Source organism: Rhinatrema bivittatum, chromosome 7 (genome assembly GCF_901001135.1).
Source record: "Rhinatrema bivittatum chromosome 7, aRhiBiv1.1, whole genome shotgun sequence".
Lineage (NCBI taxonomy): Eukaryota > Metazoa > Chordata > Amphibia > Gymnophiona > Rhinatrematidae > Rhinatrema > Rhinatrema bivittatum.
This window is the reverse complement of record NC_042621.1, coordinates 236,999,420-237,026,457: the sequence shown is the minus strand read 5'-3', so window position 1 is coordinate 237,026,457 and position 27,038 is coordinate 236,999,420. Positions and strand designations below refer to the sequence as shown.

The 27,038-nt window shown below is 42.2% G+C and overlaps 1 protein-coding gene across 1 annotated transcript in view; it reads right to left on the bottom strand.

The window, feature by feature from the left end:
• The window catches only part of STK32C (serine/threonine kinase 32C), a 695,653-nt gene extending 670,824 nt beyond the window's left edge, over positions 1–24,829 (bottom strand). The window contains exon 1 of the mRNA XM_029609989.1: positions 24,547–24,829. Within this exon, the coding sequence (XP_029465849.1) occupies positions 24,547–24,628 (82 nt within the window). The 5' untranslated portion in view covers positions 24,629–24,829. The remainder of the gene's footprint in view (positions 1–24,546) is intronic.
• Between the last annotated feature and the right edge of the window lie 2,209 nt (positions 24,830–27,038).

The following is a 27,038-nucleotide window of genomic DNA, read 5'->3' as shown; positions in this document are numbered from 1 at the left end:
TTTCCACCCACAGACACCCTATAACCACTAGCTTTATTACAAATTGTATAAGGAGACACTGAAAGAAAATGGTTAAAATGTTCAGTGTATATTGATAGGTGTTGTACAAATCAGGTGATTACTCAGCAGAGAGAAACATAAAAAGTGATGTCAGATAAGTAGCGTGAAGCCCATCTAGTCTTTCTCTTCCTGATGCAGTATAGCAGAGCCTACCTGATCCTGGGCTTCTTCCTCACATGCAATGACCTCCATGCTTATCCCATGATTTCTTGAATGCTTTTCTTGTTTGGGGCCCCAGTCATAACCATGTTCATACTGCTGGATTATGTGCACAAGTGTGACATCAAAGCAGCAATCAGATTGTGAGTTTACTCTGCTAGCTCTCCAAAAAGTAGGCATTAGCATAGTATGGCAGGGCAGAATGTGCAGTACCTGGCCATTAAATCTCTCCTCAAGTGCATTGTCAGGCAAGAAGCCAAATTCAAGTGTATGAAACATAGTATTATGATGTTCAGATAAATTATGATCGAGTGTTTTTAATATTGCTCCATTGATAATTTTATTAGACGTCTTTGAATTTGATTTAAAAAAATGTTTCTGCTGTTGCACTAATATTTTTCACAATATGTTTAGCATCCACCAGTATCTGAGAATACTGCCGTACTTATCAAATTATTAGTGAGTCTCAGACTTTTCATTCAGGCTGCAATGCACTGTATCATTTTTTTCTAACAGTACTTTACAAAGTAACTATAGATACCTCAGTAAAATGGTACAGTTCATTATAACAAGTCCTACAAAAAGAATAGTAATGGCATTTTCTACTCCAAAGGGCTTTTAATCTAAGATTAAAGAAAGTGATACATGAAAGAAATTTGAGGACGATGCTATTTTAACTGTATGGTAGTAGATCATCTGGGGATGGCGGATTTTAAAGATAGGAAATGCTTCTCTGAAGTACACTTTCATACAAGATTTAAAAGTGGAGAGAAAGGAGGCCTGTCAGACTACAAGGTGCAAAGAATTCCTTTAGAGAAGTAAAGGTAAAAAGCTTAGAGGACAGGACAGTGACAGATGAAGGGAATAAGGGACTGGAGAGGAGAGAGGCTTATGTTGAGCACAGGCTGTGGGAAGGGATAGAATAAGAAATGAGACTGAGATCTAGCTAGAAATGGACAGATGAACACAGTGCCTTGAAAAAGAGAAAGTAGTTTGAATTTAACAGAAAAACAGATGGGGAATCAGGGAAGACACTCAAGAGGAGGAGGTGGAGACAGATTTGCAATTGAAGAAAATGGATTTTGTTGCAACATTCTGAAAGAAAGAAACGAAGGAGGTTGTAAGATATAACCAGGGCATGGATTAAGGTTTTGACAATGCAAAGAAACAATAAAGGACAGATTTGCTGCTGCCGTGAACCAAGACACAATAATATTTGGTAAAGGAGCAGATAGGGAGAGCAAATAAAAGAGAACTTAAAATGCAACTCCTAAGTGGGAGGCCTGGGAGAATGGCACTGCCTGGTACTGTGATCATGAATGGAGGAGGAAGAGCAAAGAAAGGGAAGATGAGTTCAATTTTTGACATGTGGAGTTTGAAATGGCATATCCATGAAGAGAGAACAGAAAGAGACTCGGAAACTCAAGACAAGACAGATTATGAGAGGTCTGGGGGTAGAGAAATAGTTTGGGATGTAACTGGCAGGGATGATATTTGAAGTCAAATGACTGGATGAGGTCACCTAGAGAAAGAGTGCAAGATGAAAGCAGGAGAAGGCCCATTATGAAGCCCAAGTAATATCTGCAGATAAAGTAGGTTAAGGTAAACATGAGGCAAAGAGAGGGAGGCATAAAGGAGTGACTGGACAGCCAAGAGGAGAACCAAGAAAGGGCAAATAAGGAGGAGTAAAGCTTGTCAATTTTGAAAGCAGATGGAAGGTCAAGAAAGAAGAGGATAGAGAAGCGACTTTGATAGTTGATATTTTAATGGAAACCATGTCAAGGAATTCTGCAGTATGTAAGTTGGATGGAAAGGCTGAAGGACAGCGAGAGGGGGGAAAAAAGTCAAGTGTGAAGATGTAAAAGGCATTCAGTAAATATAAAGAAAACTGGGTAGTAAGTGGATAGGCAGGAGAAATCAAAGAAAGGATTTTTCAAGATTGACAAATTAAGAATATATCTGAAAATAGGGTGGAAGAAACCCAAAGATAAACTTAAGAAAAATTTGTATTTATTTATCTCATATTTAGCCCACCCTTTCAAAACTGCCTGGGGTTACAAACATACATCTATATAGTTGGTAAAATATTTCAGGTGATATGTACATTTGTTTTTAAATGCCAAGTTGTTTTTTTTTAAAAACCACAACGGGAGCAAAACTGCACACAATACACAAATAATCCAAGGAAATGTGCAGGGTATATTAAATGTCCACGCAAAGCTCAATGGTCATCATTTATATTTACTTAATATGGCAACCCCACAGTGTTTTCATAAACAATCTTGTATACAAGCGGGTCTCCCGCCACGGACCCGTGTTTCGCCGCGAGGCTGCATCGGGAGGGACGAAGGAAAACTTTATCAATTCTGTGATCAGAATTCTGATCACAGAATTGATCACAGAATTGATAAAGTTTTCCTTCGTCCCTCCCAACGCAGCAAAACACAGGTCCGTGTCGGGGGACCCGCTTGTATACAAGATTGTTTATGAAAACACTGTGGGGTTGCCGAATTAAGTAAATATAAATGATGACCATTGAGCTTTGCGTGGACATTTAATATACCCTGCACATTTCCTTGAAGTATTTTTTTTACACATAATCTGTCATGCCTAATTAAAAGTATTAATTGATTTTTTATTTGTTTTGGGGTTTTTTCAGATTGCTAGAATGTCTTGAGGTCTCCATAGCAACAATATTGTGCCTGCAAATGTGAGGACACCAGAACACCATGTATTTCCTCTGAACACACTAAGAAATGCTAGCTGAATTGTTTCAGACCTGGTACTTTCCTTTAAAAAAAAAAAAAAAAAAAAAAAAAAAAAAAAAAGCAGGTCCAACATCATTACTAAAGAAAATTATTCATTGCCAGATTAAAATAAGAAGGGGAATCCAAATATAGTATTACAAAGCCTCTCATTTTGCACATTTTGGCTAGCTGCACAAAAAGTGGTACCCTGGCTTCTACAAATAACAATTTTTTTTATTGGGGATGATCTGGATTGACGTTTCTTTGAGATGCTTATTTGGAAGCATTGGTTCAATGGAAAAGAACTGAGTTTAATTCTGGCTTCTGTGCACCGGACATTCAGGGGCTGGAGATTCCATGGAGGGAGTATTCACAGCATCTAGGAAAAATGCATCAGGGCCACCGTATAACAATGATACCTACAGGTAGCACTCAGGATGTATATACACACCAGGCTCTGACGGCAGCCATGGTCTGCGTCTAAGGAGGACTCTCTCTCTCTCTCTCTATTAGCTGGCTTAAAAAGAGGAAGGTGGGTGAGGATTAATCAGGAAAAATGTAATGGCAGCTACAAATGAATGCCTTGTTAGTTCAGTTATGAACCCTCTGTCCTCTCATCAGAAATGGCAGTGAGCAGGATTCAGGCACTTAGCCATGTTCATGTGCAGAGGTTGTTGAGCCAGGCTAAAAAAACATTTGCATAAAAAAAAAAAAGCACCTTTGTGGAGACCACATATCCTCTTGAGGCTTCCGTACAGGGACTTCTTTCACATCCACTCTCACCCAAACCAAGATTTATTGGTTTGCTGGAAGAATCATGAGAAGGGACTGCTGCAAGACAACTGTAATGCCATCATCAGCATGTGTTATTACAAAAGTTAATAACTGGAAGCCATAAGTTACCCAAAATGTCACTGCATAAACAGGCATATACATATCATAATAACCCAGTATAACTGTTTTCAACATGTTTGCTCTGAACTACCTCAACCTGCATGTAGGATAGCCGAGGGAAATCTTTATAGGCTGGAGCAGGAACCATGCTGAGTCCAGCAATTCATGCAACTCAACATTTATTGATGTAATCAGCATATAACATAACAGTAGATTGCCTACCTTTGCAGTGTGCTCAGAACACAAACTTCCCAAAGAAGGTCAGGAGCTCTTGCTCCTGGAGTCACAGGGCTCCTGATCCCAAATGGGCTCACAGTCTTATCCCCCTCCCAGCAGGTTCCCACCCACATGGTTCTCTCTTCCTGTAGGATTTAAGATGGACCAGGCTAGATGCCTGGTCCTACACAGGTTAAGGAGGGAAAGCAGGGCCACTCCTTCATACTGCAATAGACGCCTCTAGGCTTCCTAAAAGATTCTCTCAGCTACTTGTTGCAATAGTCTTTATATACACTGCAAAACATTTTTTCAGAGGCAATTAAATCATGCCAACAGTACAAAATGTACCATTACTAACAAAAATTCCAAATTCATATTACTGATAAGCAATTACAAGAATGTGATAACACTGACCATCATAAGACTCTGGTTAATACTTTTGTGGATTCATTCTTATTAGCTTTTTTATACTGGTGTTTGTAAAGGTACATCACGCCGGTTCACATTATAAACAAAAGTAGTGAAATTACATAATAACAGGGAAAAGGGAAGGGGCAACATAGTGAAGCACAGAATTACAGTTCAAAAGCAACAACAAAACGTATCAAGAATAAAACAAGGTGTAAGTAACACAACTTCAGCAAAACGACTGAAGGAGCACAAATTGAAAGTAATGACTAAGGTGCAAGATGCTGTACAGACTAAATGACATTTCAAGAGAATATCTCTGTAATGAGGAAAAGGGTATTCCAGGCAGAGGGGCTGGTTTGAACATTTCAAAAATTAGGGCTGTAGAGAGCAGCAAAGAGTACCAGGGACTGAGCAGGGAAATGGGATTGGTAGGGCAGGAGTTCCTGAGGGTGGAGAAGTGGGAAAGGCAGGGATGGGGTTCTTGAGGGTGGAGAAGTGGGCATCTTAGAGGCATAAGAGAGTGGAAAGAGAGACTAGTCAGGAAAGGCTGGCCGAAAGAGCCATGTCTTAAGTTTTTTTTTAAATTTAATTGAGCAGGATTCCAAACGGAGAGTCGTAGGCAGAGTGTTCCATTGTATTGGGCCAGCAATAGATAAGGCGCGGTTTCTGGTAGAGGAGAGGTGTGCCATTTTTAGAGAAGGCACTTGCAATGTGCCTTTATGGACAGTTCTTGTGGGTCGGTTATTTATTTATTTGAGTTTTTTCTATACCGGCATTCACGGAGTTCGTATCATGTCGGTTTACATAAAACAAGGGGTGATCAATAAATTATAAACGTACATAACTATAACATGAGTATACATTTACAAAATATAACAAATTATAACAAGTGCGCAGAAAAAGCAGTTACAATAAAACAAGGATGGTTCTAACTGGGAGAAGAAGAGGATGATAGAAGTTTAACAAGAAGTATAACAAGAAGTAGAACGTGCAGTGGTTGGTAAGTCTGTATCAGTTTATTGGGTGATAATCAGTCTTGCTGTATTTGGCGGTCGAGCATCAGTCAGGGTCCGGAAAGGCTTTCTTGAACAGCCATGTCTTAAGTCTCTTTCTGAAGGTTGGAAGACATGGTTCCTGTCGTAATTCTAAGGGTATTGAGTTCCATAGTGGGGGACCTGCTGTAGAGAAGGCCCTGTCTCTCAGTGTTATATGTTGGGTGGTATTGGCGTGTGGTACCTGTAGATATTCTCTGTAAGCTTCTCTTATGGGTCTGTTGGAGGAGTGTTTTTTGAGAGCTATTTGTAGATTGAGAAGAGCTAGTTCATGAATATTTTTGAAGATTGTGGTGAGGGATTTATGGATTATTCTGTAGTGGATTGGCAGCCAGTGAAGGTCTTTGAGTACTGGCGTAATGTGATCTCTTCTCCTCTTGTTTGTAAGGATTCTTGCTGCCGTGTTCTGAATCATTTGGAGAGGTTTAGTATGGGATGATGGGAGGCCTAGTAGAATAGCGTTGCAGTAATCTATTTTCGCAAAGATTATTGCTTGGAGCACTGTTCTGTAATCATGGAAATGAAATAGGGGTTTTATTCTTTTTAATGTGTGAAGTTTGTGGAAGCAGTCTTTAGTTGTTTGATTAATAAATGATTTTAGGTTTAGCCGGTTGTCTATCGAAACTCCTAGATCTCTTACTTTTGAGATTTGTAAGTTGGCTGGCGGGTTCGTGGTGAATTTGCAGTTATCTGGAGAGATTAGCAGGAATTCACTTTTTGATTGGTTAAGAATTAGGTTTAAGCTGGATAGAAGGTCATTAATTTCTTGAAAACAGTTTATGATGAACAGGTTATGATGAACAGCACTAAAGGGTATGTCGAGCCAAAGGGAATTATGAGAGTGAATACATTTGTGAATAGTCGTAAGAGTTTTGTAAGTTATTCTATAGGGTATGGGGAGCCAATGAAGGTCCTTAAGGATAGGGGTGATATGATCTGATTTCCGGGCATTACAGATTATTCTGGCAGAAGCATTTTGCAAAATTTGCAAAGGTTTGATTGTGGCGTACGGGAGTCCTAGAAGGAGAGAGTTACAGTAGTCAAGCTTTGAAAGCAGGGACGCCTGGATCACAGTACGGAAATCTTGGGAGTGTAGTAGTGGCTTGAGTTTTTTCAGGCTATTAAGTTTGAAAAAGCCATTTTTAAGTATAGAGCTCACATTTTTTCATGTTTAGCTGTTGGTCGATAACAACTCCAAGATCTCTTACAAAAGGTTGCTCAGTGATAGACTTGCAGGCAGGGTCGAGGGATGGCAGAGATTCAAGGGGTATGTGGGGAGAGATGAGGAGGAGCTCAGTTTTATTTGTGTTGAGGGCCAGGTTAAGATTGGTGAGGAGGGAGTTTATGGAGGTGAGGCAGGCTTCCCAGTGTTTTAATGCATTGGTGATGGAATTGTGGATGGGGATGATGATTTGGACATCATCTGCATAAGAGATAAAATTTGAGGTTAAGGTCAGAGAGTAGGTGGCATAGGGGCATCAGGTAAATGTTGAACAGAGTAGAGGAGAGAGAAGAACCTTGAGGGACTCCCTGTTGCAGGGAGAGGGGGGTGGAAATGGCGTTACCAACTTTGACTGAAAATTTTCTATTGAATAAATAGAACTTAAACCATGCAAGCGCTAGGCCGGTGATACCAATGGCTTCAAGACAGGTAAGAAGGTGATTGTGGCATATGGTATCGAAAGCAGCAGATATGTCTAGGAGCGCAAGGAGGTAGCTGTGCCCCTGGTCCATTCCTAAGAGAAGGTGGTCTGCTAGGGTGAGCAGTAGGGATTCAGTGTTGAAGTGTTTTCAGAAGCTGAACTGAGAGCAATGAAGCCCAAAGAAAAGCAAAGAAGCAATGCTTGCTAGATTAGGTTCAGTAAGCATAAGCTCCACACATGTCCAGGGCCTATCATTACGTTGACAAGACTTTGTACTCTCACAAGCCTCTTTATCAATATTTTATACATACAGTAAACCTAGTTAAAAATGGTGAAACTTAGTCTTACCTGTTAATTTCCTTTCCTTGAGTCCTGCTACACCAGTCCAGATTAATGGGATAACTCCATCTACTAGGAGATGGAGAAAGGACATCTTTTTTCAGTGACATCATCACTTGGTATACAGGCTGGTACTGCACCAGCAATAGCCAGTATTCTTATGTCAAAGCAGTGGAAAATACCAACTGCCCCTAAAATACAATTAACTTTAGGAATAATAAATAGTAGAGCTGTGCATTAGTTTTTGCAGAATTAGATAATTTCGTTGAAATTATCTAATTCTGCATGGTTTGGAGGACCCGAAAAACGATCGGTTTTCTCTGAAATTTTGGGAAAAATCATTTTTCGGGTTAGTGCGCACTAACCCGAAAAACGATGGCCTGAACCGCGGGAAAACAAAATTTCCCACGGCGGACGAAAAACAAAGCACGACACGAAACTAAAAAACAATTCACATCTCTAATAAATAGACAATTCATAAAACAAGAAAGACAGAGGAAACTTTCCTGTCTTTTTCTCCTGCTTAGAATGCAAACTCTGCTCAGCAGGGATGTATCCCTGTATATAATGGCAAGTATATAACAGGAGAAATAAATAGCACAGAAGCAGCAACACCCTCGGGCTCACCTCAAAGGTGAAATTGAAATTTTCTGCCATCCGCTGCCAAGGATAAAAGTGCATGCCCGGACTTCCCAGGAGGGTCCTGGACTGGAGTAGCAGCACTCAAAGAAAGGAAATTAACAGGTAAGACTACATTTCATCTTCCTTACCATCCTGCTACACCAGATTAGTGGGATATACTCAAGCCCATTCCAACAGGGGTGGGAAGAAGTCAGGGTTGCTCCGAAAATGCCTGCCCCAAGATAGTTTCTCCCTCGGCTTGCATATCTAATCTGTAGAATCTATGAGAAAATGAAAACACCACTTTGCTGCCTTACAAATGTCCTCCGGAGCAGATGCTGAAGACTTTGCCCTTGTAGAATGAGCATGAAGCACCTTCGGATCCCGTTGACTCTTCAACAAAGGCTGAAGGGATCATCTGCTTGATTTAAATGGACAATAGGATTTAGAAGCTCTGCTTAATAGCCATCTTTTTAAATTCCTGAGCAAGCTCCATAGAATCTTTAATAAGAGGAGAGACTAGCCTTACCATCACATTCCCCTTATGGGACACTGGAAGAGATACTGCATGTTTAACTAGAGGCAAAAACGGCCTTGGATAAGAAGGATGAAATTAGGTACAATGTAGTATCTTTAGCTATAATATTATAGTTAATTTTGATGATTTCACTATTCAGCTTTTCTATTTTGTCCTCTTAATCACAGTACAAATAATAATTTAATTAAAATGTATTGCCTTTTGCTCCCTTATCTAGATGCTGCCATAATTTAGAATAGCAGCAATCATAACAATTTTCCAGTTCATTACTTTACCTTATGGTCACAGTCCATGAGAATTTGCTGTTGCATGAAATAAAACAGGAGGAATCATGTACAGAATCTAACCTTGCTAGTACACATACATTACAGTCTTAGAAGCACACATACAGAGCTGTTAGATAATGACCCACAGAATGGAAGAACCACCCCCCACCCCTGCCCCCAGCAAAAAGGAGATTTCATTATATTCCCTTCACAATACAAAATAAAACACAGAATGTGAAGTGAAGCTCAGCAACTAAAGAAGTTACTACTCTTAAACATGAATAGTATGGCATAGGTATTAATTAACGTATTTCCCTTGTAATCTACAGAATAGCTCTATCACTAAATGCTGGGCACTCTCTTTACTACAGGCACATAAAATGGGCCATGTTGAGTCACACTAAAGGTCCATCAAGCCCAGCATCATGTCTCTGACACTGGCTGATTGCGTCACAAGTATCACGCACGTTTCAAAAGAGTATTTATTTTTATTTTATTTAAAACCTTTATATTCCGCAATTAACGAAGTTTGTTCAGCGTTGATAATAAAATAGTAGATCCGTTTCTTGTTGCTCACTCCCAGAGATAAGCACGGCTTCCCCAAATCTATCAGACCCTATAATGGTTTAGGGACTTTTCCTCTAAGAACTTGTCCAAACCACTTTTAAACCCAGCTGTGCTTAGGAGTCTTAACCACAGCCTCCAGCAACACATTCAACAGCTTGGAATTTTCTGCACTTTTTTTTTTTTTAAATCTGCTACCTGCTAGTTTCATGGAGTGTTCTCTAGTAGTTCAATGTTCCTTGACCTTTTGGAGCATAAGGCGCACCTGTATTACTAAAAATGTGTGGCACACCAGCCTCCGCGGAGCAGGCAGCAAGGACAAGGAGAGAAAACATATGGCCACAAAAGAGCCAAGACAGTGCTGAAAACTCCCATCAGTCTCTCTTCTAACTTAAAGCGGGAGAGAGGGGGCCAAGACTAACATGGAACTATCACAATGGCACAGCAGTCCAGTGGTTTTTGAAATTAACTGATGTGCCTGTGTTACAGCAGGAAACTCTGGTAGCTTCCCCACACAACCAGCTCTAAGCGGATGTAATATATATATATTTTTTTTCTTACAAGGTTCAGTGCGTGTGTGTGTATATATACACACACACATATACATATATACACACACACACACACACACACACTGCACCTTGTAAGAAAAGTCTTGTACATTTTTCACATTCTGCTGTTTAAAAATAGAGATCTAAATGCATTAAAGTAGGAGTTTCATGCTCTACATCAGTAGTTCCCAAACCTGGTCTGGAGGACCACCAGGCTGTCATGTTATCTGCAATGAAGATGCATACAAAATGTGCATGCGGTGGAGGCAGTGCACGCAAATGTATCAATGTTTATTCACTGCAGATATTCTGAAAACCCAACTGACTGGGGGTCCCCCCAAGACAGATTTGGGAAAGCATGTTTGTTTACGTGTAGAGTTCTCCATAGACAGCAAGATGAATTAGCCATGATATCATCCAACGGTGCCAATGCAAACCGTTCTCAGAGCTCAATAAGAGTTTATCAAGCATACGCAGGAATTCCCTCTCACACACGCTGCTTTGTGAGTCCCTCAGTCTCTTTTGAGCTCTTCATTCTTTTCCAGAGCTTAAGCTTTAGCTTGGTAGTCTATTCTCCAGGGAGGCGAGTGAGTAACAAGAACAAATCCTTCCTTCCCACTAGAGGAGGCGGGGAGCTGAGCCACAGAGTTGTCTAAAACTGGTGCTTGGCTTAAGCTGCGTCTGCTGCTCTTGAGCAGGCAGCTCCTGAACAGTGGGAGAAGCTTGATGAGGCTGAAAAGGACAGAAGGGGCATCTCTTGAACAATGGGTGCTTGTAAGAGGAATAATGGTGTCGTGTAGGGACCAGTTGCAGCTGATAAGGACTGTAAGGTTGATTGATGCTCCTTAAATCAGACATTGTCTCTTGAACTTTGTCACAGAATAGGCTGTCCTCTGTACAGAGCACATCTGCCAGATGATCATTCACATCCTCTCGAAGACTGCACACCCACATAAGACTTCAGGCCCCTATGGAAACCACTGAATCCTGGCTATGTGCTCCCCTAAAGCTGCAGTCTCAAAAGCTTTGTATATGGAACGGAAAAGGTGCTTCTCTCATTTCTCCATGTCTTCCATTGCTCAATAGAAGTCCTCCTGTTCTGGGTCTGACAACTCTGGCAAATATTTTAGCTTCAAGACACATTTGTGCAAACAATGCTCATGTACAGCTGGTAAGCAGCACGCCAGGCCCTCAGCATGGAACTCTGGGGGACCCTCTTCCCAAACACATCCAATGCCTTTGGGTCCTTCCCCAGGGCATGTTAAAGTGACCACCAGTGTGCTTCACACACTTCAGTATAGCTTCTACCACCATGGAATGGTATAACAATTGGACCACTTCAAATCCTGCGGCAACCTGCAATCTATTATTTCAAGACCAGCTTCTGGGCCACCAAAAGAACGATGTAGGTATCTATCTCGCCTTATCTGAAGGCGCTATAGAAATTTTTGAACTGGGATAGCTGCAGAATCTGCTGACGTTTGAAAAAAACCTGAAGATGCTTGTTCTCTGGTCTTTTTCTTTCCCAACACTGATAGTGTAGCAGAGATCCTTGAAAGGGAAGATATGCTGCAGCAGGTATGGAAGGGAATCACATGGAATTCCCATGGTGTCCTCCTCTTCTCCTGACCATGGGGGACATTTACACCAAACCCCAATGATGAAGGTGGCGACCAAGCTGAAGGCCTCCACTGTCCACTCTCAGTTTTTCCTAGAAGCATCCAGGAGGAATTACATAAGAACATACCATGCTGGGTCAGACCAAGGGTCCATCAAGCCCAGCATCCTGTTTCCAACAGAGGCTAAACCAGGCCACAAGAACCTGGCAATTACCCAAACACCAAGAAGATCCCATGCTACTGATACAATTAACAGCAGTGGCTATTCTCTAAGAAAACTTGACTTCCAGATGGTCCTCCAAGCTACTGTGTTCTCAAAAATTGACTATTGCAACTCCCTCCTCCAGGGCCTCCCTGCAAGCACCACAAAACCCCTACAGATGCTCCAAATGCCACTGCTAGAATCCTAACAAACTCCAAAAGAGGTGACCACATTACACCCATACGTAAGAATTTACATTGGCTCCCCATAAGCTTCAGAATCATTTATAAGTCCCTTACGATCAAACACAAAACCATCCACAATCAGCACTCACTCATGCTAAAATTTCCACTCCGATTCCACACCTCAAATAGACCGGTTAGAGAGGCCTATAAACAAACCCTCCACACCCCCCACCCCATCTGCCATGCACTCCCACACTAACACACGGGCCTTCTCCATAGCTGGACCATCTCAGTGGAACGACATGCCCCCTGACCTCCGCCAGGAAAGCTGCCCACTGACCTTCAAGAAAAACTTAACATCTGGCTGTTCACACAAGCCTTTCCTCAACATCACACTGGTCATTAGATTCCCAACCTTATTTATAGCTAATTGATACCCCGCAAATGTCAATGGAAACCCTACTATGTTATGTTATGTAGCAGGCAATATAGCAAATGCTAATGTATCGTGTTGAATTTTTTCAATTTTTTGTATTTCTAACCTAGTTATAACCTCCACATTCTACGTTCTTCATCTTTAACTGATTAGTTTTTGGTTAATCCATCTCTGTTTGATATAAACTACCTCGTTACATGTAAACCTTAGTTTGATGTAAACAGATGCGATATGACTTGTGCCATGAACATCGTATAGAAAAGAATTTAAAGAAAGTAAGAAAGAAAGAAATAATGGACTTCTCCTCCAAGAACTTAGCCAAACCTTTTTTAAACACAGCTACACTAACTGCACTAACCACATCCTCTGGCAACAAATTCCAGAGCTTAATAGTGCATTGAGTGAAAAAGAATTTTCTCCGATTAGTCTTAAATGTGCTACTTGCTAACTTCATGGAATGCCCCCTAGTCCTTCTATTACCCGAAAGTGTAAATAACCGATTCACATCTACTCATTCAAGACCTCTCATGCTCTTAAAGACCTCTATCATATCCCCCCTCAGCCATCTCTTCTCCAAACTGAACAGCACTAACCTCTTCAGCCTTTCCTCATAGGGGAGCTGTTCCATCCCCTTTATCATTTTGGTTGCCCTTCTCTGTACCTTCTCCATCGCAACTATATCTTTTTTGAGATGTGGCGACCAGAATTGTACACAGTATTCAAGGTGCGGTCTCAACATGGAGCGATAGAGGCATTATGACTGTTTTAATAACCATTCCCTTCCTAATAATTCCTAGCATTGTTTGCTTTTTTGACTGCTACAGCACACTGAGCCGATGATTTTAAAGTATTATCCACTATGATGCCTAGATCTTTTTCCTGGGTGGTAGTTCCTAATATGGAACCTAACATCGTATAACTACAGCAAGGGTTATTTTTCCCCATGTACAACACCTTGCACTTGTCCACATTAAATTTCATCTGCCACTTGGATGCCCAATCTTCCAGTCTTGCAAGGTTCTCCTGTAATGTATCACAATCCGCTTGTGATTTAACTACTCTGAATAATTTTGTATCGTCCGCAATTTTGATAACCTCACTCGTCGTATTCCTTTCCAAATCATTTATATATATATTGAAAAGCACCGGTCCAAGTACAGATCCCTGAGGCACTCCACTGTTTACCATTTTCCACTGAGAAAGTTGACCATTTAATCTCAGCAGCAGAAAAATTTGAAGCAATGAGGCAGATAGAGGCATTAGCTCCCAAAAAGTTAGAAAAAATTAAAGGAAGAAACTGGGACATGTTTGTGCAGTACCTCAGATAAAGAAAGACCAAGGGGCTCATGAAGTGGAATGCACAGGAACTCATGCACATGCTCAGTAAAGTCTTATTGAGCTCTGAGAGTTGGTTCTGTGTCAGATGATTATCACCCACAAGTAAAGGCTAATCCATGCCTGCTTGTCAGAGAACCATAGCTCTACATTTTCATCATGAAAGAACAATTATAGAAACATTCCAAAAGTAGTTAATACTGTAAAAAAAAAAAAAAGGTCTTAATTGCTATGACAATGGGTGTGAAGACATATACAAACTCAATTTAGCTCTGGTTCAAAAAATTGTTTTAACAAATGGTTGAAAGGATTTGAATACTCCTGGATGAAGAATCAAGCTGTTTCTGTTGTGTGAAGTGAATTTGAAGTGAAGATCAAAACATGCCAAACAAGGAGTGCTAAAAGAACTTGCAGGATAATATTATTCAAAGATAGTGTTGGGGGGGGGGGGGGGGGGAGTCTATAAGAAAATTTCAATGCATTTGAACATCCCTTAGGGCACTGTCAGGTCCATCATAAAATGGAAACTGGTATCACCAAGACATTGTTGCGATCAGGACATCTCTCCATGGGTTAAGGAAGCTGCTGCGTAAGGTCATTGTGAGTCCTAAAATGACTTTAAAAGAACTATAAAAGTTTCTGGCAGAGATTGGGGAACATTGACTATTCAACAATTTAATTACTCCACAAATATGGCCAATATGGGAGGGTGGCAAGAAGGAAGCTGCTGCTAAAGAAAAGCCATATGAAATGCCACCACATAGCATTTGCAAAGAAACTGAGGGGACATTACATGCAAGTGAGAGACGATTTTGTGGTCAGATTCAGAGCTGTAGCCAGGCAATTTGGCGCCTATGGCCAAGTGAAAAACTGCGCCCTCACCCATTACACAATACAATGCGCCACGAGTTGGGAGACTCTGTTTAATGTCTGTACAGCAATGCCCATGGGCAGTGCAAGGGTATTAGGTGCCCTAGGAAAACTTTACAGCTTTGCACCCCCACCCGATCACACCCTCCTCACACACAATTACAAATTATGCATGTATTTGTACAGATTTTACATGAAAAAGAACATTCAGGGCACAGACTTCTGAGGTAAAAATATCACTTACAATAAGTATATCATATTTACACGCAAAGTTTAAGACAAACATATCAAATAACACCCAAAAATTAAAATAAGGATTTAAAAAAATTCTTCATTATCCATACCTTGGAACTTTTGATTTCCAGATGCCCTGAAATTGTCATGAATTAGCAGGCAGAGTGTAACTGGGGTAGTTGTGCACACACATGCTCCCTCTCACTCTCCCACACACACATGCTCTCTCTCACTGTCACTTTCCCACACACGCTCTCTCTCTCATTCACTCCTTCCTTGAGCTAGCACGCAGCAGCAGTCTCCTTCTTCAGCCCCCATGGCCAAGGGAATGACTTCTGGCCACAGGGCATTGGGCTACTTCTAGCAGGGCGCTCCTCCTCCTCAGCAGCACAGCCTCACCAAAATCAACGGCATGGTAAGCATGGCCTTAGTAAGAGGAAAAGCAGCGTGATCCTGCCAAAATCAGCAGCATTACCAGCGGGGCCGCACTGCTTCTCCACTTACTAAGGCCACGCCGACCATGCCATTGATTTTGAAGGGGCCAAGCTACTTTTTCTTTTGCTGTGTACCTGCCGGCCACACTGCTCTCCACGGCACATAGCAGCAGCAGAGACATCTTTTGGTAGTGGGCCTATGGCCGTATTGGCCATAGGTACGCTATGGCTCTGGTCTGATGAGACTAACGTGAAACATTTTAATCCCAATACTAAGTTACATGTGTGGAGTAAAACAAACACAGCAGGTCATCCTATTAACATGATCCTTACAGTAAAGCATGATGGTGGCGGCACTATGTTGTGGGGATGCTTTGCAGGGACGTTTATGAAGATAAAGGCAAAAATGGATGATGCAAAGCATAGGCAGATCCTGAAGAAAAACCTGTTCCAGTCTTCCATAATCCTGGGAAGCAGAATAAGATTCACCTTTCAGAAGGATAATAAACGTAAGCACAAAGGAAAAGCAACAATGGAATGGCTCATCAAGAAGAACATGAATGTTTTTAAATGGCCCAGTCAAAGCCCAGACTTCAAGTGTTGCCACAGACTTTCTATTGGATTTAAGACTGCAGTCCAGAGAAGATCTCAAACAACTTGAAAGAGCCTGAGCTACTAAGAAGAATGGGCAAAAGCTGCACCATCCCACTATGCAAAATTGGTAGACTCATGGCTGTTATTACTGCAGAAGGGGCTTCCACCAAATATTGAGTCAAGGGGTGTGAAGACTTATGCATTCAAGACTTTGGTTTTTTATTCTTACTTTGGAATATGTCCATAATTGCTATTTCACAATGAATGTGCAGAGTATGTTGTGTAGATCAGTGAAAAACTACATTATTTTTAAATATCAGAATGTGAAAAATGTGCGACAGTATGAAGATTTTTTCAAGGCACTGTATATATGCACATACATACAGACAGACAGATGCATATGCACACACAGCACGCAGATAACTGCTGCTGTTTTTAGTCCCTCATTCATTACACATGCATTTTCCCTGCCATCTCCATGGCTTCTCTGATATCGAAGGATGACGGACAAGTTGCGGTTGTAGGTCATCCACAGATGTAACATGCTTTTCAATGATAATTCCTTGGGCTTCAGCCATAAATTGACCCCGTTGTATATAGGAAAATCTTGCCTTCATACCCTCTCTGCTCTACTCCAATCTCATTCAACTTTTACCATGGGCAAATCGCCCACCTGCCTCAGCTCCTCGCTTTGCAGATGCTTCTGCTCCCTCCCTGCCTGAAGACTCCTGGTCCTTCTCTACCATCAGCTCCTCACGAAGGCTGAACTATTCCTCTCTATCTTGCCCCTTCAGTTCTTCACCATGAACCGACCTCCATACACCCAGATTCCAGACCCATCTATTTATTTATTTAAAAATACTGTAACCTGCTCATAACCCATGGCTCAAAGAGACCCACAATAAAAACACCGTGGGAGAAAAAACAAATCCATGTGGTACAAGGAAGCCGCTCGATTAGTTACCTTGGCTGCCACATTTGGTTTCTGGAGTCCCTCACTGATGCTGTTCCCTGCACTCAGGGGTGTGAGGCAAATGAGACGCTCAGTGCAATCCCTCCCTGTTTTACACAGCCTGGGGATATAATGGAGGCTGTAACCATTGAAAGGAAGAGGCTCAGGAGGGGAAACGAGGTGGGAGGGGGTGCATACAGTGTGTTCACTGGACAAAGTGCTGCGTGGTGATCTGCCCGCTGCATGCCGCCCATTAACTGTAGCTAGGAAGGCGAGGCATGCGCGACTACACGTGCTCAGAATGGACCTCCTGCACATTTAAGAGCCAGGACTAGGGTCTCCTTTTGTTTCGTTTCGAGATGCAGAGCCCAATTGCTAGTCCAGACCTCAGCATCCAGCAGGTCTGATGGCACATGGGCTATTCCACCCCCCACTCGTAAATTTTATAAATCTCTTACCATATCCACATATCTTCTCCAGCCTGAAAAAACTTAACCTGTTTAGCCTTTCATAAGAGAGCTGTTCCATCCCCTTTATCGTTTTTGCTGCCCTTCTCTAGTTATTCCAGCCTGTTCATGATTTTATAAACTTCTAGCATATCCTCTCTCAGCGGTGTCTTTTCCAAGCTGAAGAGCCCTAGCTTGCATAGCCTCTCATCATGAGAGAGCCGTTCCATCCCTTTTCTCGGGTTTGTCGCCCTCCTCTGCACCTTTCCTAGTTCCACTGTGACTTTTTTCAGATGGGGGCGACCAGAACTGCACACAATACTCTAGGTGCAGTCACACCACGACTCAATGCAGGGGTATTTCAATATTATATGTTTTATTTTCCATTCATTTCTAAATCATTCCTAAATTCTATTAGCTATTTTGACCACCAATGCACACTGATCTGAGGATTTCAACATATTGGGGCAGATTTTAAAAGCCCTGCGCGCGCCGGGCCTATATCCCCGGGACGCGCATACATCCCGGGGCAGAGGACTCCTGCACAGCGGCCATTTGCCGCTGCGCCGGGGGACCGCGCGCCGGCACTTGGCTGGCAGGCGTAACTTCCAAAACCAAGGTACGGGGGGGGGGGGGGGGGGGGGGGAAAGAGAGGGAACGTGAAAAGCCAGTGGGGCTCCCCAAGAGCTCGACATGCGCAATTTGCACTACTGCACACCCCCTTGTGCATGCCGACCCCTGATTTTATAACATGCACGCGGAGTTTGGCTCCTAAATCAGCCCTTTTGAAAGTGTACTAGTACTGAGTGCATACATTTAAGCTTTTAGTTGCATTGGGCTCCTAAATATAGAAGCCTAAAAAAGTGGGTGGTTATGGGGTAGAGTTAGGGTGGGGAAACAAAGTTAGGAGCTTAGCACTGATTTTCAGAACTAGGAACCTAATTTAGGGTCCTAAATCTAGGCAAATAAATAGCAGGCCTAAATTTAGGAGCCTAACTTTTAAGCACATAAATTTATGTGAATTTTCAGCTGACAATAGGTGCGATAGCTAGCTCGGGGCAGAGTCGGCCCTGGAAGAGGAGGAGTTGGGGCGGCACCGGGGCCAACTCTGCAAAGACTTCTCAGACAGTGAAAGGTACGCATCCTTTTCGCTGTCATTTTCGCGCCAGCAGCGATCGCCCCTGCCCCCCCGTTACCGCGGGATTCAGAGAGCCCGGCGGTGTTAGTGAATCCAGGCCTTAGGGACCTAATTTAGAGGCCTAAATTTAGGAACTCAGCTTTTTTTTTTTGGCATATCAGCCCCTTAGTTTCACAAGGTCTTTCTACAGCCCCTTATAATCTGCTTATGTTTTAACTTTGAATAATTTTGTACCATCTGCCCATTTTATCACCTCACTTATTGGCCCTTTTCCAGATCATTTTATGCTAAACTGCATCATTTATGAATATGTTATGCAGCACAGATCCCCGGGACACTCCACTATTTACCTTTCTCCATTGGGAAAAGTAATCATTTAGCCCTGTTCTCTGTTTCCTGTCTTTTAACCAGTCACCAATCCACAAAAGGACAACACTTCCTTATTCCATGACTCAGTTTCCTGAGGGTCTTTGTGAAATAACATATTTAACATACTCATACATGATCTGGAAAAGAAAACAAGTGAGGTAATCAAATCTGTAGAGGAGACAACATTTTTCAAAGTTGTTAAAAGAACAACAGATTGTGAGCTAGGACCTTGTGAGACTTGGAGGCTGAGCAACTGAATGGCATAAGAAATGTTACAGTATGTAGAAAAAAGTGCAAAGTGGTGCACACAGAAAAACAATTATCCCAACTATAGGTACCACAAGGCTGGGTTCTGCATTGGAAGTCACCACCCAGAAAAAAGGACCTTGTATTCCTTGTGGAATAGACAATGAAATCCTCAGCTCAGTGTGCAGCCACAGTCAAAGTAGCAAATAGAATGTTAGGAATGATTTGGATAGAAATGGAAAATAAAACACATAATATACTACCAATGCTGCGACTGTACCTTGAATATTGTGTGCAGTTCTGGTCCCCCCCCCATATCTCAAAAAAGACATAATGGAACTAGAAAGGGTGCAGAGGAGGGCAACAAACATGGGACAGAATGGCTCTCTCATGATGAAAGGTTATGCAGGCTAGAGCCCTTCATCTCAGAAGAGACACAGCAGAGAGTGGACATGATAGAAGTTTATAAAATCATGAGTGGGGTGGAATGGGTAAATAAAGGTTGGTTATTTACTCTTCCAAATAATACTAAAATAAGAGGACAGACAATCCATAAAATGAACAATTAGCAGATTTTTAAAAATTGTAGAAAGAAATTTTTCACTCAGTGCGCAGTCCAGCTCCGAATTCTGATGCCAAAGGATGTGTCAAGGTGACTATCACAGTGGCGTTTAAAGGAGGTTTGGACAAGTTCCTGAAGGAAAAGTCCATAACACATTATTAGCCAGGTAGCCTAAAGAAAACTATTGCTATCCCTGGGAGGGCGTAATAGGAAACAGATCTACTTTATGGGACCTGCCGCCGGGTGCTTGAGACCTGAATGGTCATTGCTGGAGAAAGGATGCTGGGCTTGATGCCTGGATCCAGCATAGAACTTCTTATGTTCTAACAGCTTCCTCACTTGTTGGTTCCAGGACCAGCTGCTCCATAAAGCAGTTATTTATGGCATCTTTATCTCCTTAGCATGTACTGATGAGACCGTGACCAAATCTTATTGGGGTAATTCAAACTTCCCATTATTTTGTTGCCGGTTTTATTTGGCTTTCTAATTTCTAGTAGCATTTCACTGTCTGATTCTTCACCCTAGTCAGGTTGATGGTAGTATATACCTACTGCTAGACTCTTCCCCATCCTTCACGGAAATTTCTATCCAGAAAGACTCCACAGTGCTTTTTGGTTTTTCCTAAGGTCTTTTATCCAATTTGATTCCATTCTATCCCTCTGCCAATTTTATGTGCCCTGTCATGTTCATATAGGGGCAGATTTTCAAAGGGTTACGTGTGTAACATACGCGCATAACCCCCGAAAAGCTGCCCCTGCGCGCGCTGAGCCTATCTTGCATAGGCTCGGCGGCACGCGCAAACCCAGGAACGCGCATATGTCCCGAGGTGTCGAAAAAGGGGCAGGAAGGGGACGGGTCCGGGGGGCAGTGCAGAGTCCTCCGGCATAGCGGGCTGTGCCGGGGGCTGGAGAGCCAGTGCCAGAGGCAGGCGTAACTTCTAAAATAAAGGTTAGGAGGGGGTTTTAGATAGGGCAAGGGAGGGGAAGGTGCAGGGGTGGGCGGAAGGAAAGTTCCGTCCGAGGCCGCTCCAATTTCGGAGCGGCCTTGGAGGAAACCGAGGAAGGCTGCGCGGCTTGGCGCATGCAAGTTGCACAATTGTGCACCCCCTTTCGCACGCCGACCCTGGATTTTATAACATGCGCGCGGCAGCACGGTGCAAAAATGGACATGAACAAAAATGGGCAGCATGGTAGAATTGCCAGAAAAAAGCCATTGCTGCACCAATGCCACAAAACAGCCTGCTTATAATACACCAGACAGCACATAGAGAAGCCTCAAAACTTAAGGAACAAAATAATTTGGAGTGATGAGATCAAAATTGAACTTTATGGTCACAACCATAAACAATATTTAGAGAGGAGTCATGAAGACCCATGAAAAAAAGCACACCTTCCCCACCATGAAGCATGGAAGTGGATCTCTGTTTTGCGGGTGTATGAGCTACAGTGCACAGGGAATTTAGTCAAAATTGATGGCAGGATGAAAACCGCATCTTAGAAAATATTGGAGGAGAATTTGCATTCATCAACCAGGAGGCTGCACATGGGGTGTCTTGGACTTTGCAGCATGACAATGATCCAAAACATAAGACCAAGTCGACCCTTCAGTGGCTGCAGCAGAAGAGAGAGAAGGATCTGGAGTGGCTATCACAGTCTCCTGACTCAACATCACTGAGCCACTTTGGGGAGAACTCGGACATGCAGTTCATGCTGATTAACCAAAGAATTTACAGGATCTGGAGGCTTTTTGCCAAGAGGAATGGGGGCAGCTTTACCACATGAGAAAATAAAGGGCCTCATTCAGAACTATCACAAAAGACTGCAAGCGGTCATTGATGCAAAAGGGGGCAATACACAATATTAAGAACTAAGGGTATGCAAACTTTTGAACAGGACCATTTTATTATTTCCCTTATTGCTATGGTTTGTTTAATGATTCTGCTAAACTATATTGTGCATCACAGAATAACTTGAAACATTAAAAATAACAGACATGCGTTTTGTCTGATCACTCATGTTTTCTGAAAATGCTACACATCTTACAAATGTCATTTATGAGCACAACTGTATGTATTTTATTTGTATTCACAACCTGCTTATTATCAGTTTGTTCAGGTAATTTGGAATCCTTCAGTATTTACAACCTCATTTCTATCGGAAAATTCAATTTTTTTCTGTTTTAACAGTATCCTTTGAAGATTCCTTGATCCAAAGGATATGTTCCTAAAAGACTATCAACATTCCCCAGCAATGTAGTTTAAAAGCTGTTCTCTCTCCTTTTTAAATTGTTAGTGCTGGCAGGCTGATTCCACTCTGGTTAAGGTGAAGCCCATTGCATCAGAATTGGCTCCGCCTTCCCCAAAATGTTCCCCAGGTCCTAACAAATCTGTCATAACAGTATCAAGCACCCAACTTGCAAATATATAATCTTGAAACTAGAAACATTGGAGGTAAGATTTAAAAAGGGACCTATTTGGTTACAAGTCAACAAATATTGTATATACATTCTTGACCAGCACCTAATACCATTTTCAGATTGCAAATAAATGAAAAATGACACTATTCTCACTATTCCCGAAAACTATTTAGAACTTAGGCAAGTTATCTTTTCCAGTAGCATATGTAAGCTGAGTGCAGATCCTACCTAGTTAAAGAGACAACAGTTAATTCATTGATCCAGAAATAAAGCCTGTCTCTTCTACACAGATCTTAGTGGTTTCGGAAGATAAACACTTTTACAGCCCAGTCTCAGAATGAAAAGAGAAAAAAAAAAAAAAAAAAAAAAGATATAAAACAAATGGTATCTTTACACCTAGCCGAAATGCCCCAACCTGAAAAGGATTTATATTGTCAATTTCTCCTAGGAATGTATCACTCTGCAATTATTACAGTACGGACTTTAAAACAACTAAAGAAAACACAGAAAGTTGCCTGAAGAGCACAAATGGTGCTGCCAGGTGTTCCACATGTGCTTTTCTGTGTGGCCAAGGAACAGAAAATGTCAATCATAAGCCTGGAAAATACAAGTCATTTCAAAAGCTGTAGTATGGACTGGCAATATTTACATCTAAAAGAAAAATACAGTGATTCATGCTGAAACGTATTACCTTCGCAAATCTAGTGTAGTTTAAAACTTGTATTAAATTCACTAGCTTTAACTCCAAATTAATTTAGTTTCTAAAATATGCCTACTGAACGGTGGGGTAACAGTAAATTTAGTCAATATGATATCGAAATGTCACTGACAAAGTTTTGCAACTTTCCCTAAAAGATTTCTGTTGGCATTGGAGGGTCTAACACTCAGATTTCCAAAAGCATACCACAATGTGTACAGACACAGTCAATGCTTGCAAATAAAACAGAGACAATAATAGCTATGATGTTGAATATATTCAAAAGCAGAATCTTAAAAATAAAACATTATTACAGATCACATGCTACATCCAGTTCCATGTACATAATTCCACAATTCTGTGTAATTCACTTGGATCCCAAACTTTTTCTGCCAAAACTCCACTTGGAATTCAACTTTCCTATTTATGGACCCCAAAACGGACTGACTACATCTGTTATGAGAAGGTGATCATGGTGCAGTGCAATTGGAGAATTACTGCCCATACAAATTAAAAAAAAAAATTAAAAAATTAAAGTCAAAAATACAATACCTCATTAAAAAAACACATTTTTAAAAAAAAATCTACAAACAAAAATTTAAAGTACAGATAAAAAACATCTTTAGAAACTTACACATCAGTAAAATATTTTGGAGCATTACTGCTAGCTTGGCGGTGATAGTAGTGCTGTTGCTCCAGGGAGGGGATAGGGCAGACACAGTGGAGCTGTTGGTTTTGGTGAGATAAAGAGTTGAGGGGACAGACAACCATGCAACTGTTCAGGGAGATGGTTGTGGGACAGCATGCGGCTGCTTCAGAGTAGGGGGGAGGGAGCCAGCCGCTGCAATGGTGTACCAAAAGAGGGATGGGTGCATAGACTGTGCTGTTTCAGGGAAGGGGGTGATAGCCTCAGTGGCGGTACTTTGCAGTGGCTTGGTATTCTGGCAGCAGTGGTGCTTGGGGCTGGCATTAGCAGTGCAGTATTGAGGGTATCCAGTATCTAGAAATCCAGAAGTATTATATGTGCATAGATTTCTGGAATGAAGTTACAGACTACTACCTAAGCTGCAATGAGCCCCCTAGGGTCCAAGCACCACTCTTTCAGAACACTGATCTAATCCATTATACCACAAATCCAATTAGCACTCAAGCTGAACAGATACTAATTTGATAAGACTATAAAATAGGGGTTCCTTTCATTTAAAGAAGCATTTTGCTATTTAATAGCCAGCAGCACAATGCTGGTTGAGGACAGCCCGAAAAGTTAAAGAGATCTTACATTCAGGGTTTGTTTTTTTTCATAGTGTTTGGAATGACAAAATACCGTACAATGAAAACTTGGCATCCTATGATAAATATCTCATCAGACCTCCTTATAAAGTACTTCACATACATTGTACAGTAAGGACTTTTCAAACATATACCATTAATGTTAGATTCATATGCTACCCACACATAAGGAATCTCCGTGAGCGCTAATCACTTAAGCTGATTTATTGTCAAATCTAATTAGAGGAGATTTTATAATTTGGCTCCCAGTAGTCACTCGTATTTGAAGTCACTTGAACAAGGAAGTTGAGATCCCCGGTTTCCCCCACTTGCCTTACTGCTCCAAGAGCTACTGAAACAAAACCATTCAAAAAGAACTAGGAAATAATCTCATTTAAAAAAAAAATAAAAAAAAACAGGACCACGAAGGTGGATTCTATGCTGTCTGGGAGATATATATAAATAGATATATATACACTCACCATCCTCCTTTTCATCGAAAACAGGTCTTTTGGAGGAAGTGTTCGCTCCCATCCTTTTTCGCCACTTGTTCCAGTGAAACATTTAGGCGTAGATGGAGATAGCATTCCCTATCTCCCGGAAACCTGAGGGAAGCTGGGTGCCAGCGATCGGAGCCCCTTCAAGATGGACCTCTCCGTCCTCTCCTCTCGCTCAGCAGCACAGCACGGCACGGCGTGCCTTGCCGGCCAGGCAACGGGCGGGGGCAGGCGGAGGACCAGCGCGCTCCCTGCCTCCTGCAGACCCCGCTCGGTTCCTGAACTGCACAGGGCTAGAGGCAGCACAGTTCCAGGGTTATTTTATTGTGTATGTGTGTGTGTGAGCAGAACGCCCTGCTCGGGCAGCTCTAGCTGCTGAGGAATGGCAAGCCCGGGCTGATAAGGCTTATTGCTGCCACCCTCTGGTTGGTTGTAGAACTGCATTAAGCTCAAAGCGAGCAAGCGACACTTGTCCGTCAATTAATAGCAAAGGCGCACAACCAGACTAACCCAGTCAGCAATAATGAGTCAACTCAGTCTTTTTTGTTGCCTCAGATTTTATGGGTGACAGTATAAAGGAAAAGAAATCCCTCCCTCCGCTACGTTTTTGAAAAGTTAATTTTCCTATGACCTCATATCTTGATGATTATTTAAAAGTTTACGTATTTCTGTCTTTTTAAACTAGTGACCACAATCTGCCTATGCTCCTAAATTTGCCAATTTTTTAAAGCAATTTTTCACTTCCATCTAACAATGTTATCTTATATATCAAATTTATGCTAGCTGTGATTAATTTCAAACTATTATAGCAAATACATCTACAGTGCAGGATATTAGTAGGTCTACACACAGAAATAACTTAAAAAGAAATATAGCCAGGGGGTTGGCTTCATGGCGCAGCGGCCGGGCTGTGCACTGCCATGCAGGTGACCTGGGATACACTACAGGTCTCCATTCCTTGGACATGATCAAATAAGGACTCCCTGGGCTGGAAGCAGCATGCAAAGATCCCAGGGAAGAGGGACACCTAGCTACATTTAGCATCAATACCCTATGGTTGCCAGCTGATTCTAGTTTTTAAGAACAGGTTGATCCAATCCTAGTTTTACCTGACTGTATGCATATACTTACAGTTCTGGTCTTACAAGTCCTTGTATACAATGTGGGCAGTGTAAAGGCTGCGTTGGCCCTCCCCCGCCTCCCACTTCCAACATACGGCGCAATTGCAATGACTTCATTCGAAAAGCAGATTTTATTGGTTGGATAAAATTGGCCGCAGCCCATAAGCATTGAATAAACGGCAATTAGCAAGCATAACTATAACATCATTGTAACTATACACAACTGCATAACTGATCATTTATTTAAGGTTTTTATATACCGGCATTCATGATAAAATTCACATCATGCTGGTTTACAATAAAAAACAGTGGTGCATAAAAAGAAAAAACAAACATGAACTGTAGTGCGGAAGAAAGCAGTTACAAAAAAAAGGGATGCTTAAACTGGGAGCGGAAGGAAAAAGAAAAGGTTGAAAGCATTTGAAATATTTACAACGAACAGTTAATTGAGCTGGTTGTGTTATAGAACTTGAAATTGAGGGACATTAGCTGGAGTCTGGGAAAGCTTGTTTAAAGAGCCAAGTCTAGTCTAGAGCCATCGCTAGTCATAACAAAGTTAGTGACTAGCGATGGGCCCCCCCACGCTTCTAAAAGTCGAAGGTATGAAAATCAGCTGAGGCGGGTGCACACCCCTTGGCCGTATAAGCTGCGGAGTTGTCCTTTGACCCCTGGCCGTTGAAGCCATAGCGTCCGTCGACCCGACCGTGGAAGTCGGGAACGTTTGTTCTAATCGCCTCGCCTCAGCATCTCTTGCTTCTTCCCTCTCGGCCGTTGAAGCGTCGAGGGACTGCGCCGGCTCTGCTAGGCCACTTGCCCAGTCCGAACCGCCTGTTGGACTCTCCTAAATGCGGGGAGGGGGGGGGGGGGTTGTTGCTTGTCCCAGTCACCATGCCAAGGTTCCCCGGTAGCGGAATTGCTTACCGAGGACCCCCCACCCAACCGGGCTGCGGCCAACAGGTGTAGAACCGCTTGAATACTATCTTGTAGGTCGGAGTTGAAAATATCCCAACCTATGTCCGATAGATGTACCCCATCGTGCCGAAACATCCCTGGGCTTTCGTCTATCAAGTCATGCGTCACAGACAAACAGTCAATGGTACTCATGAATTTAACCATCCATCTGTTGATCTTTTTCCTGGCATTTTCCACCGCTGCATGAGATCTTTTCCCTCCTCCAAACTCTGCGAGGGTTGATGCAGGACCATACAATCACCGACTGTGGGAACATGTTATGCAATACCAGGAGGTCTTTTTGAATTTTTTGTGTGAGGGCTACGCTCTTGGTCCGAGGCATATCATTGCCACCCAGGTGTATGACGAGGGCTGTAGGCGTAACTGGATTGCTATTGCGCAGTT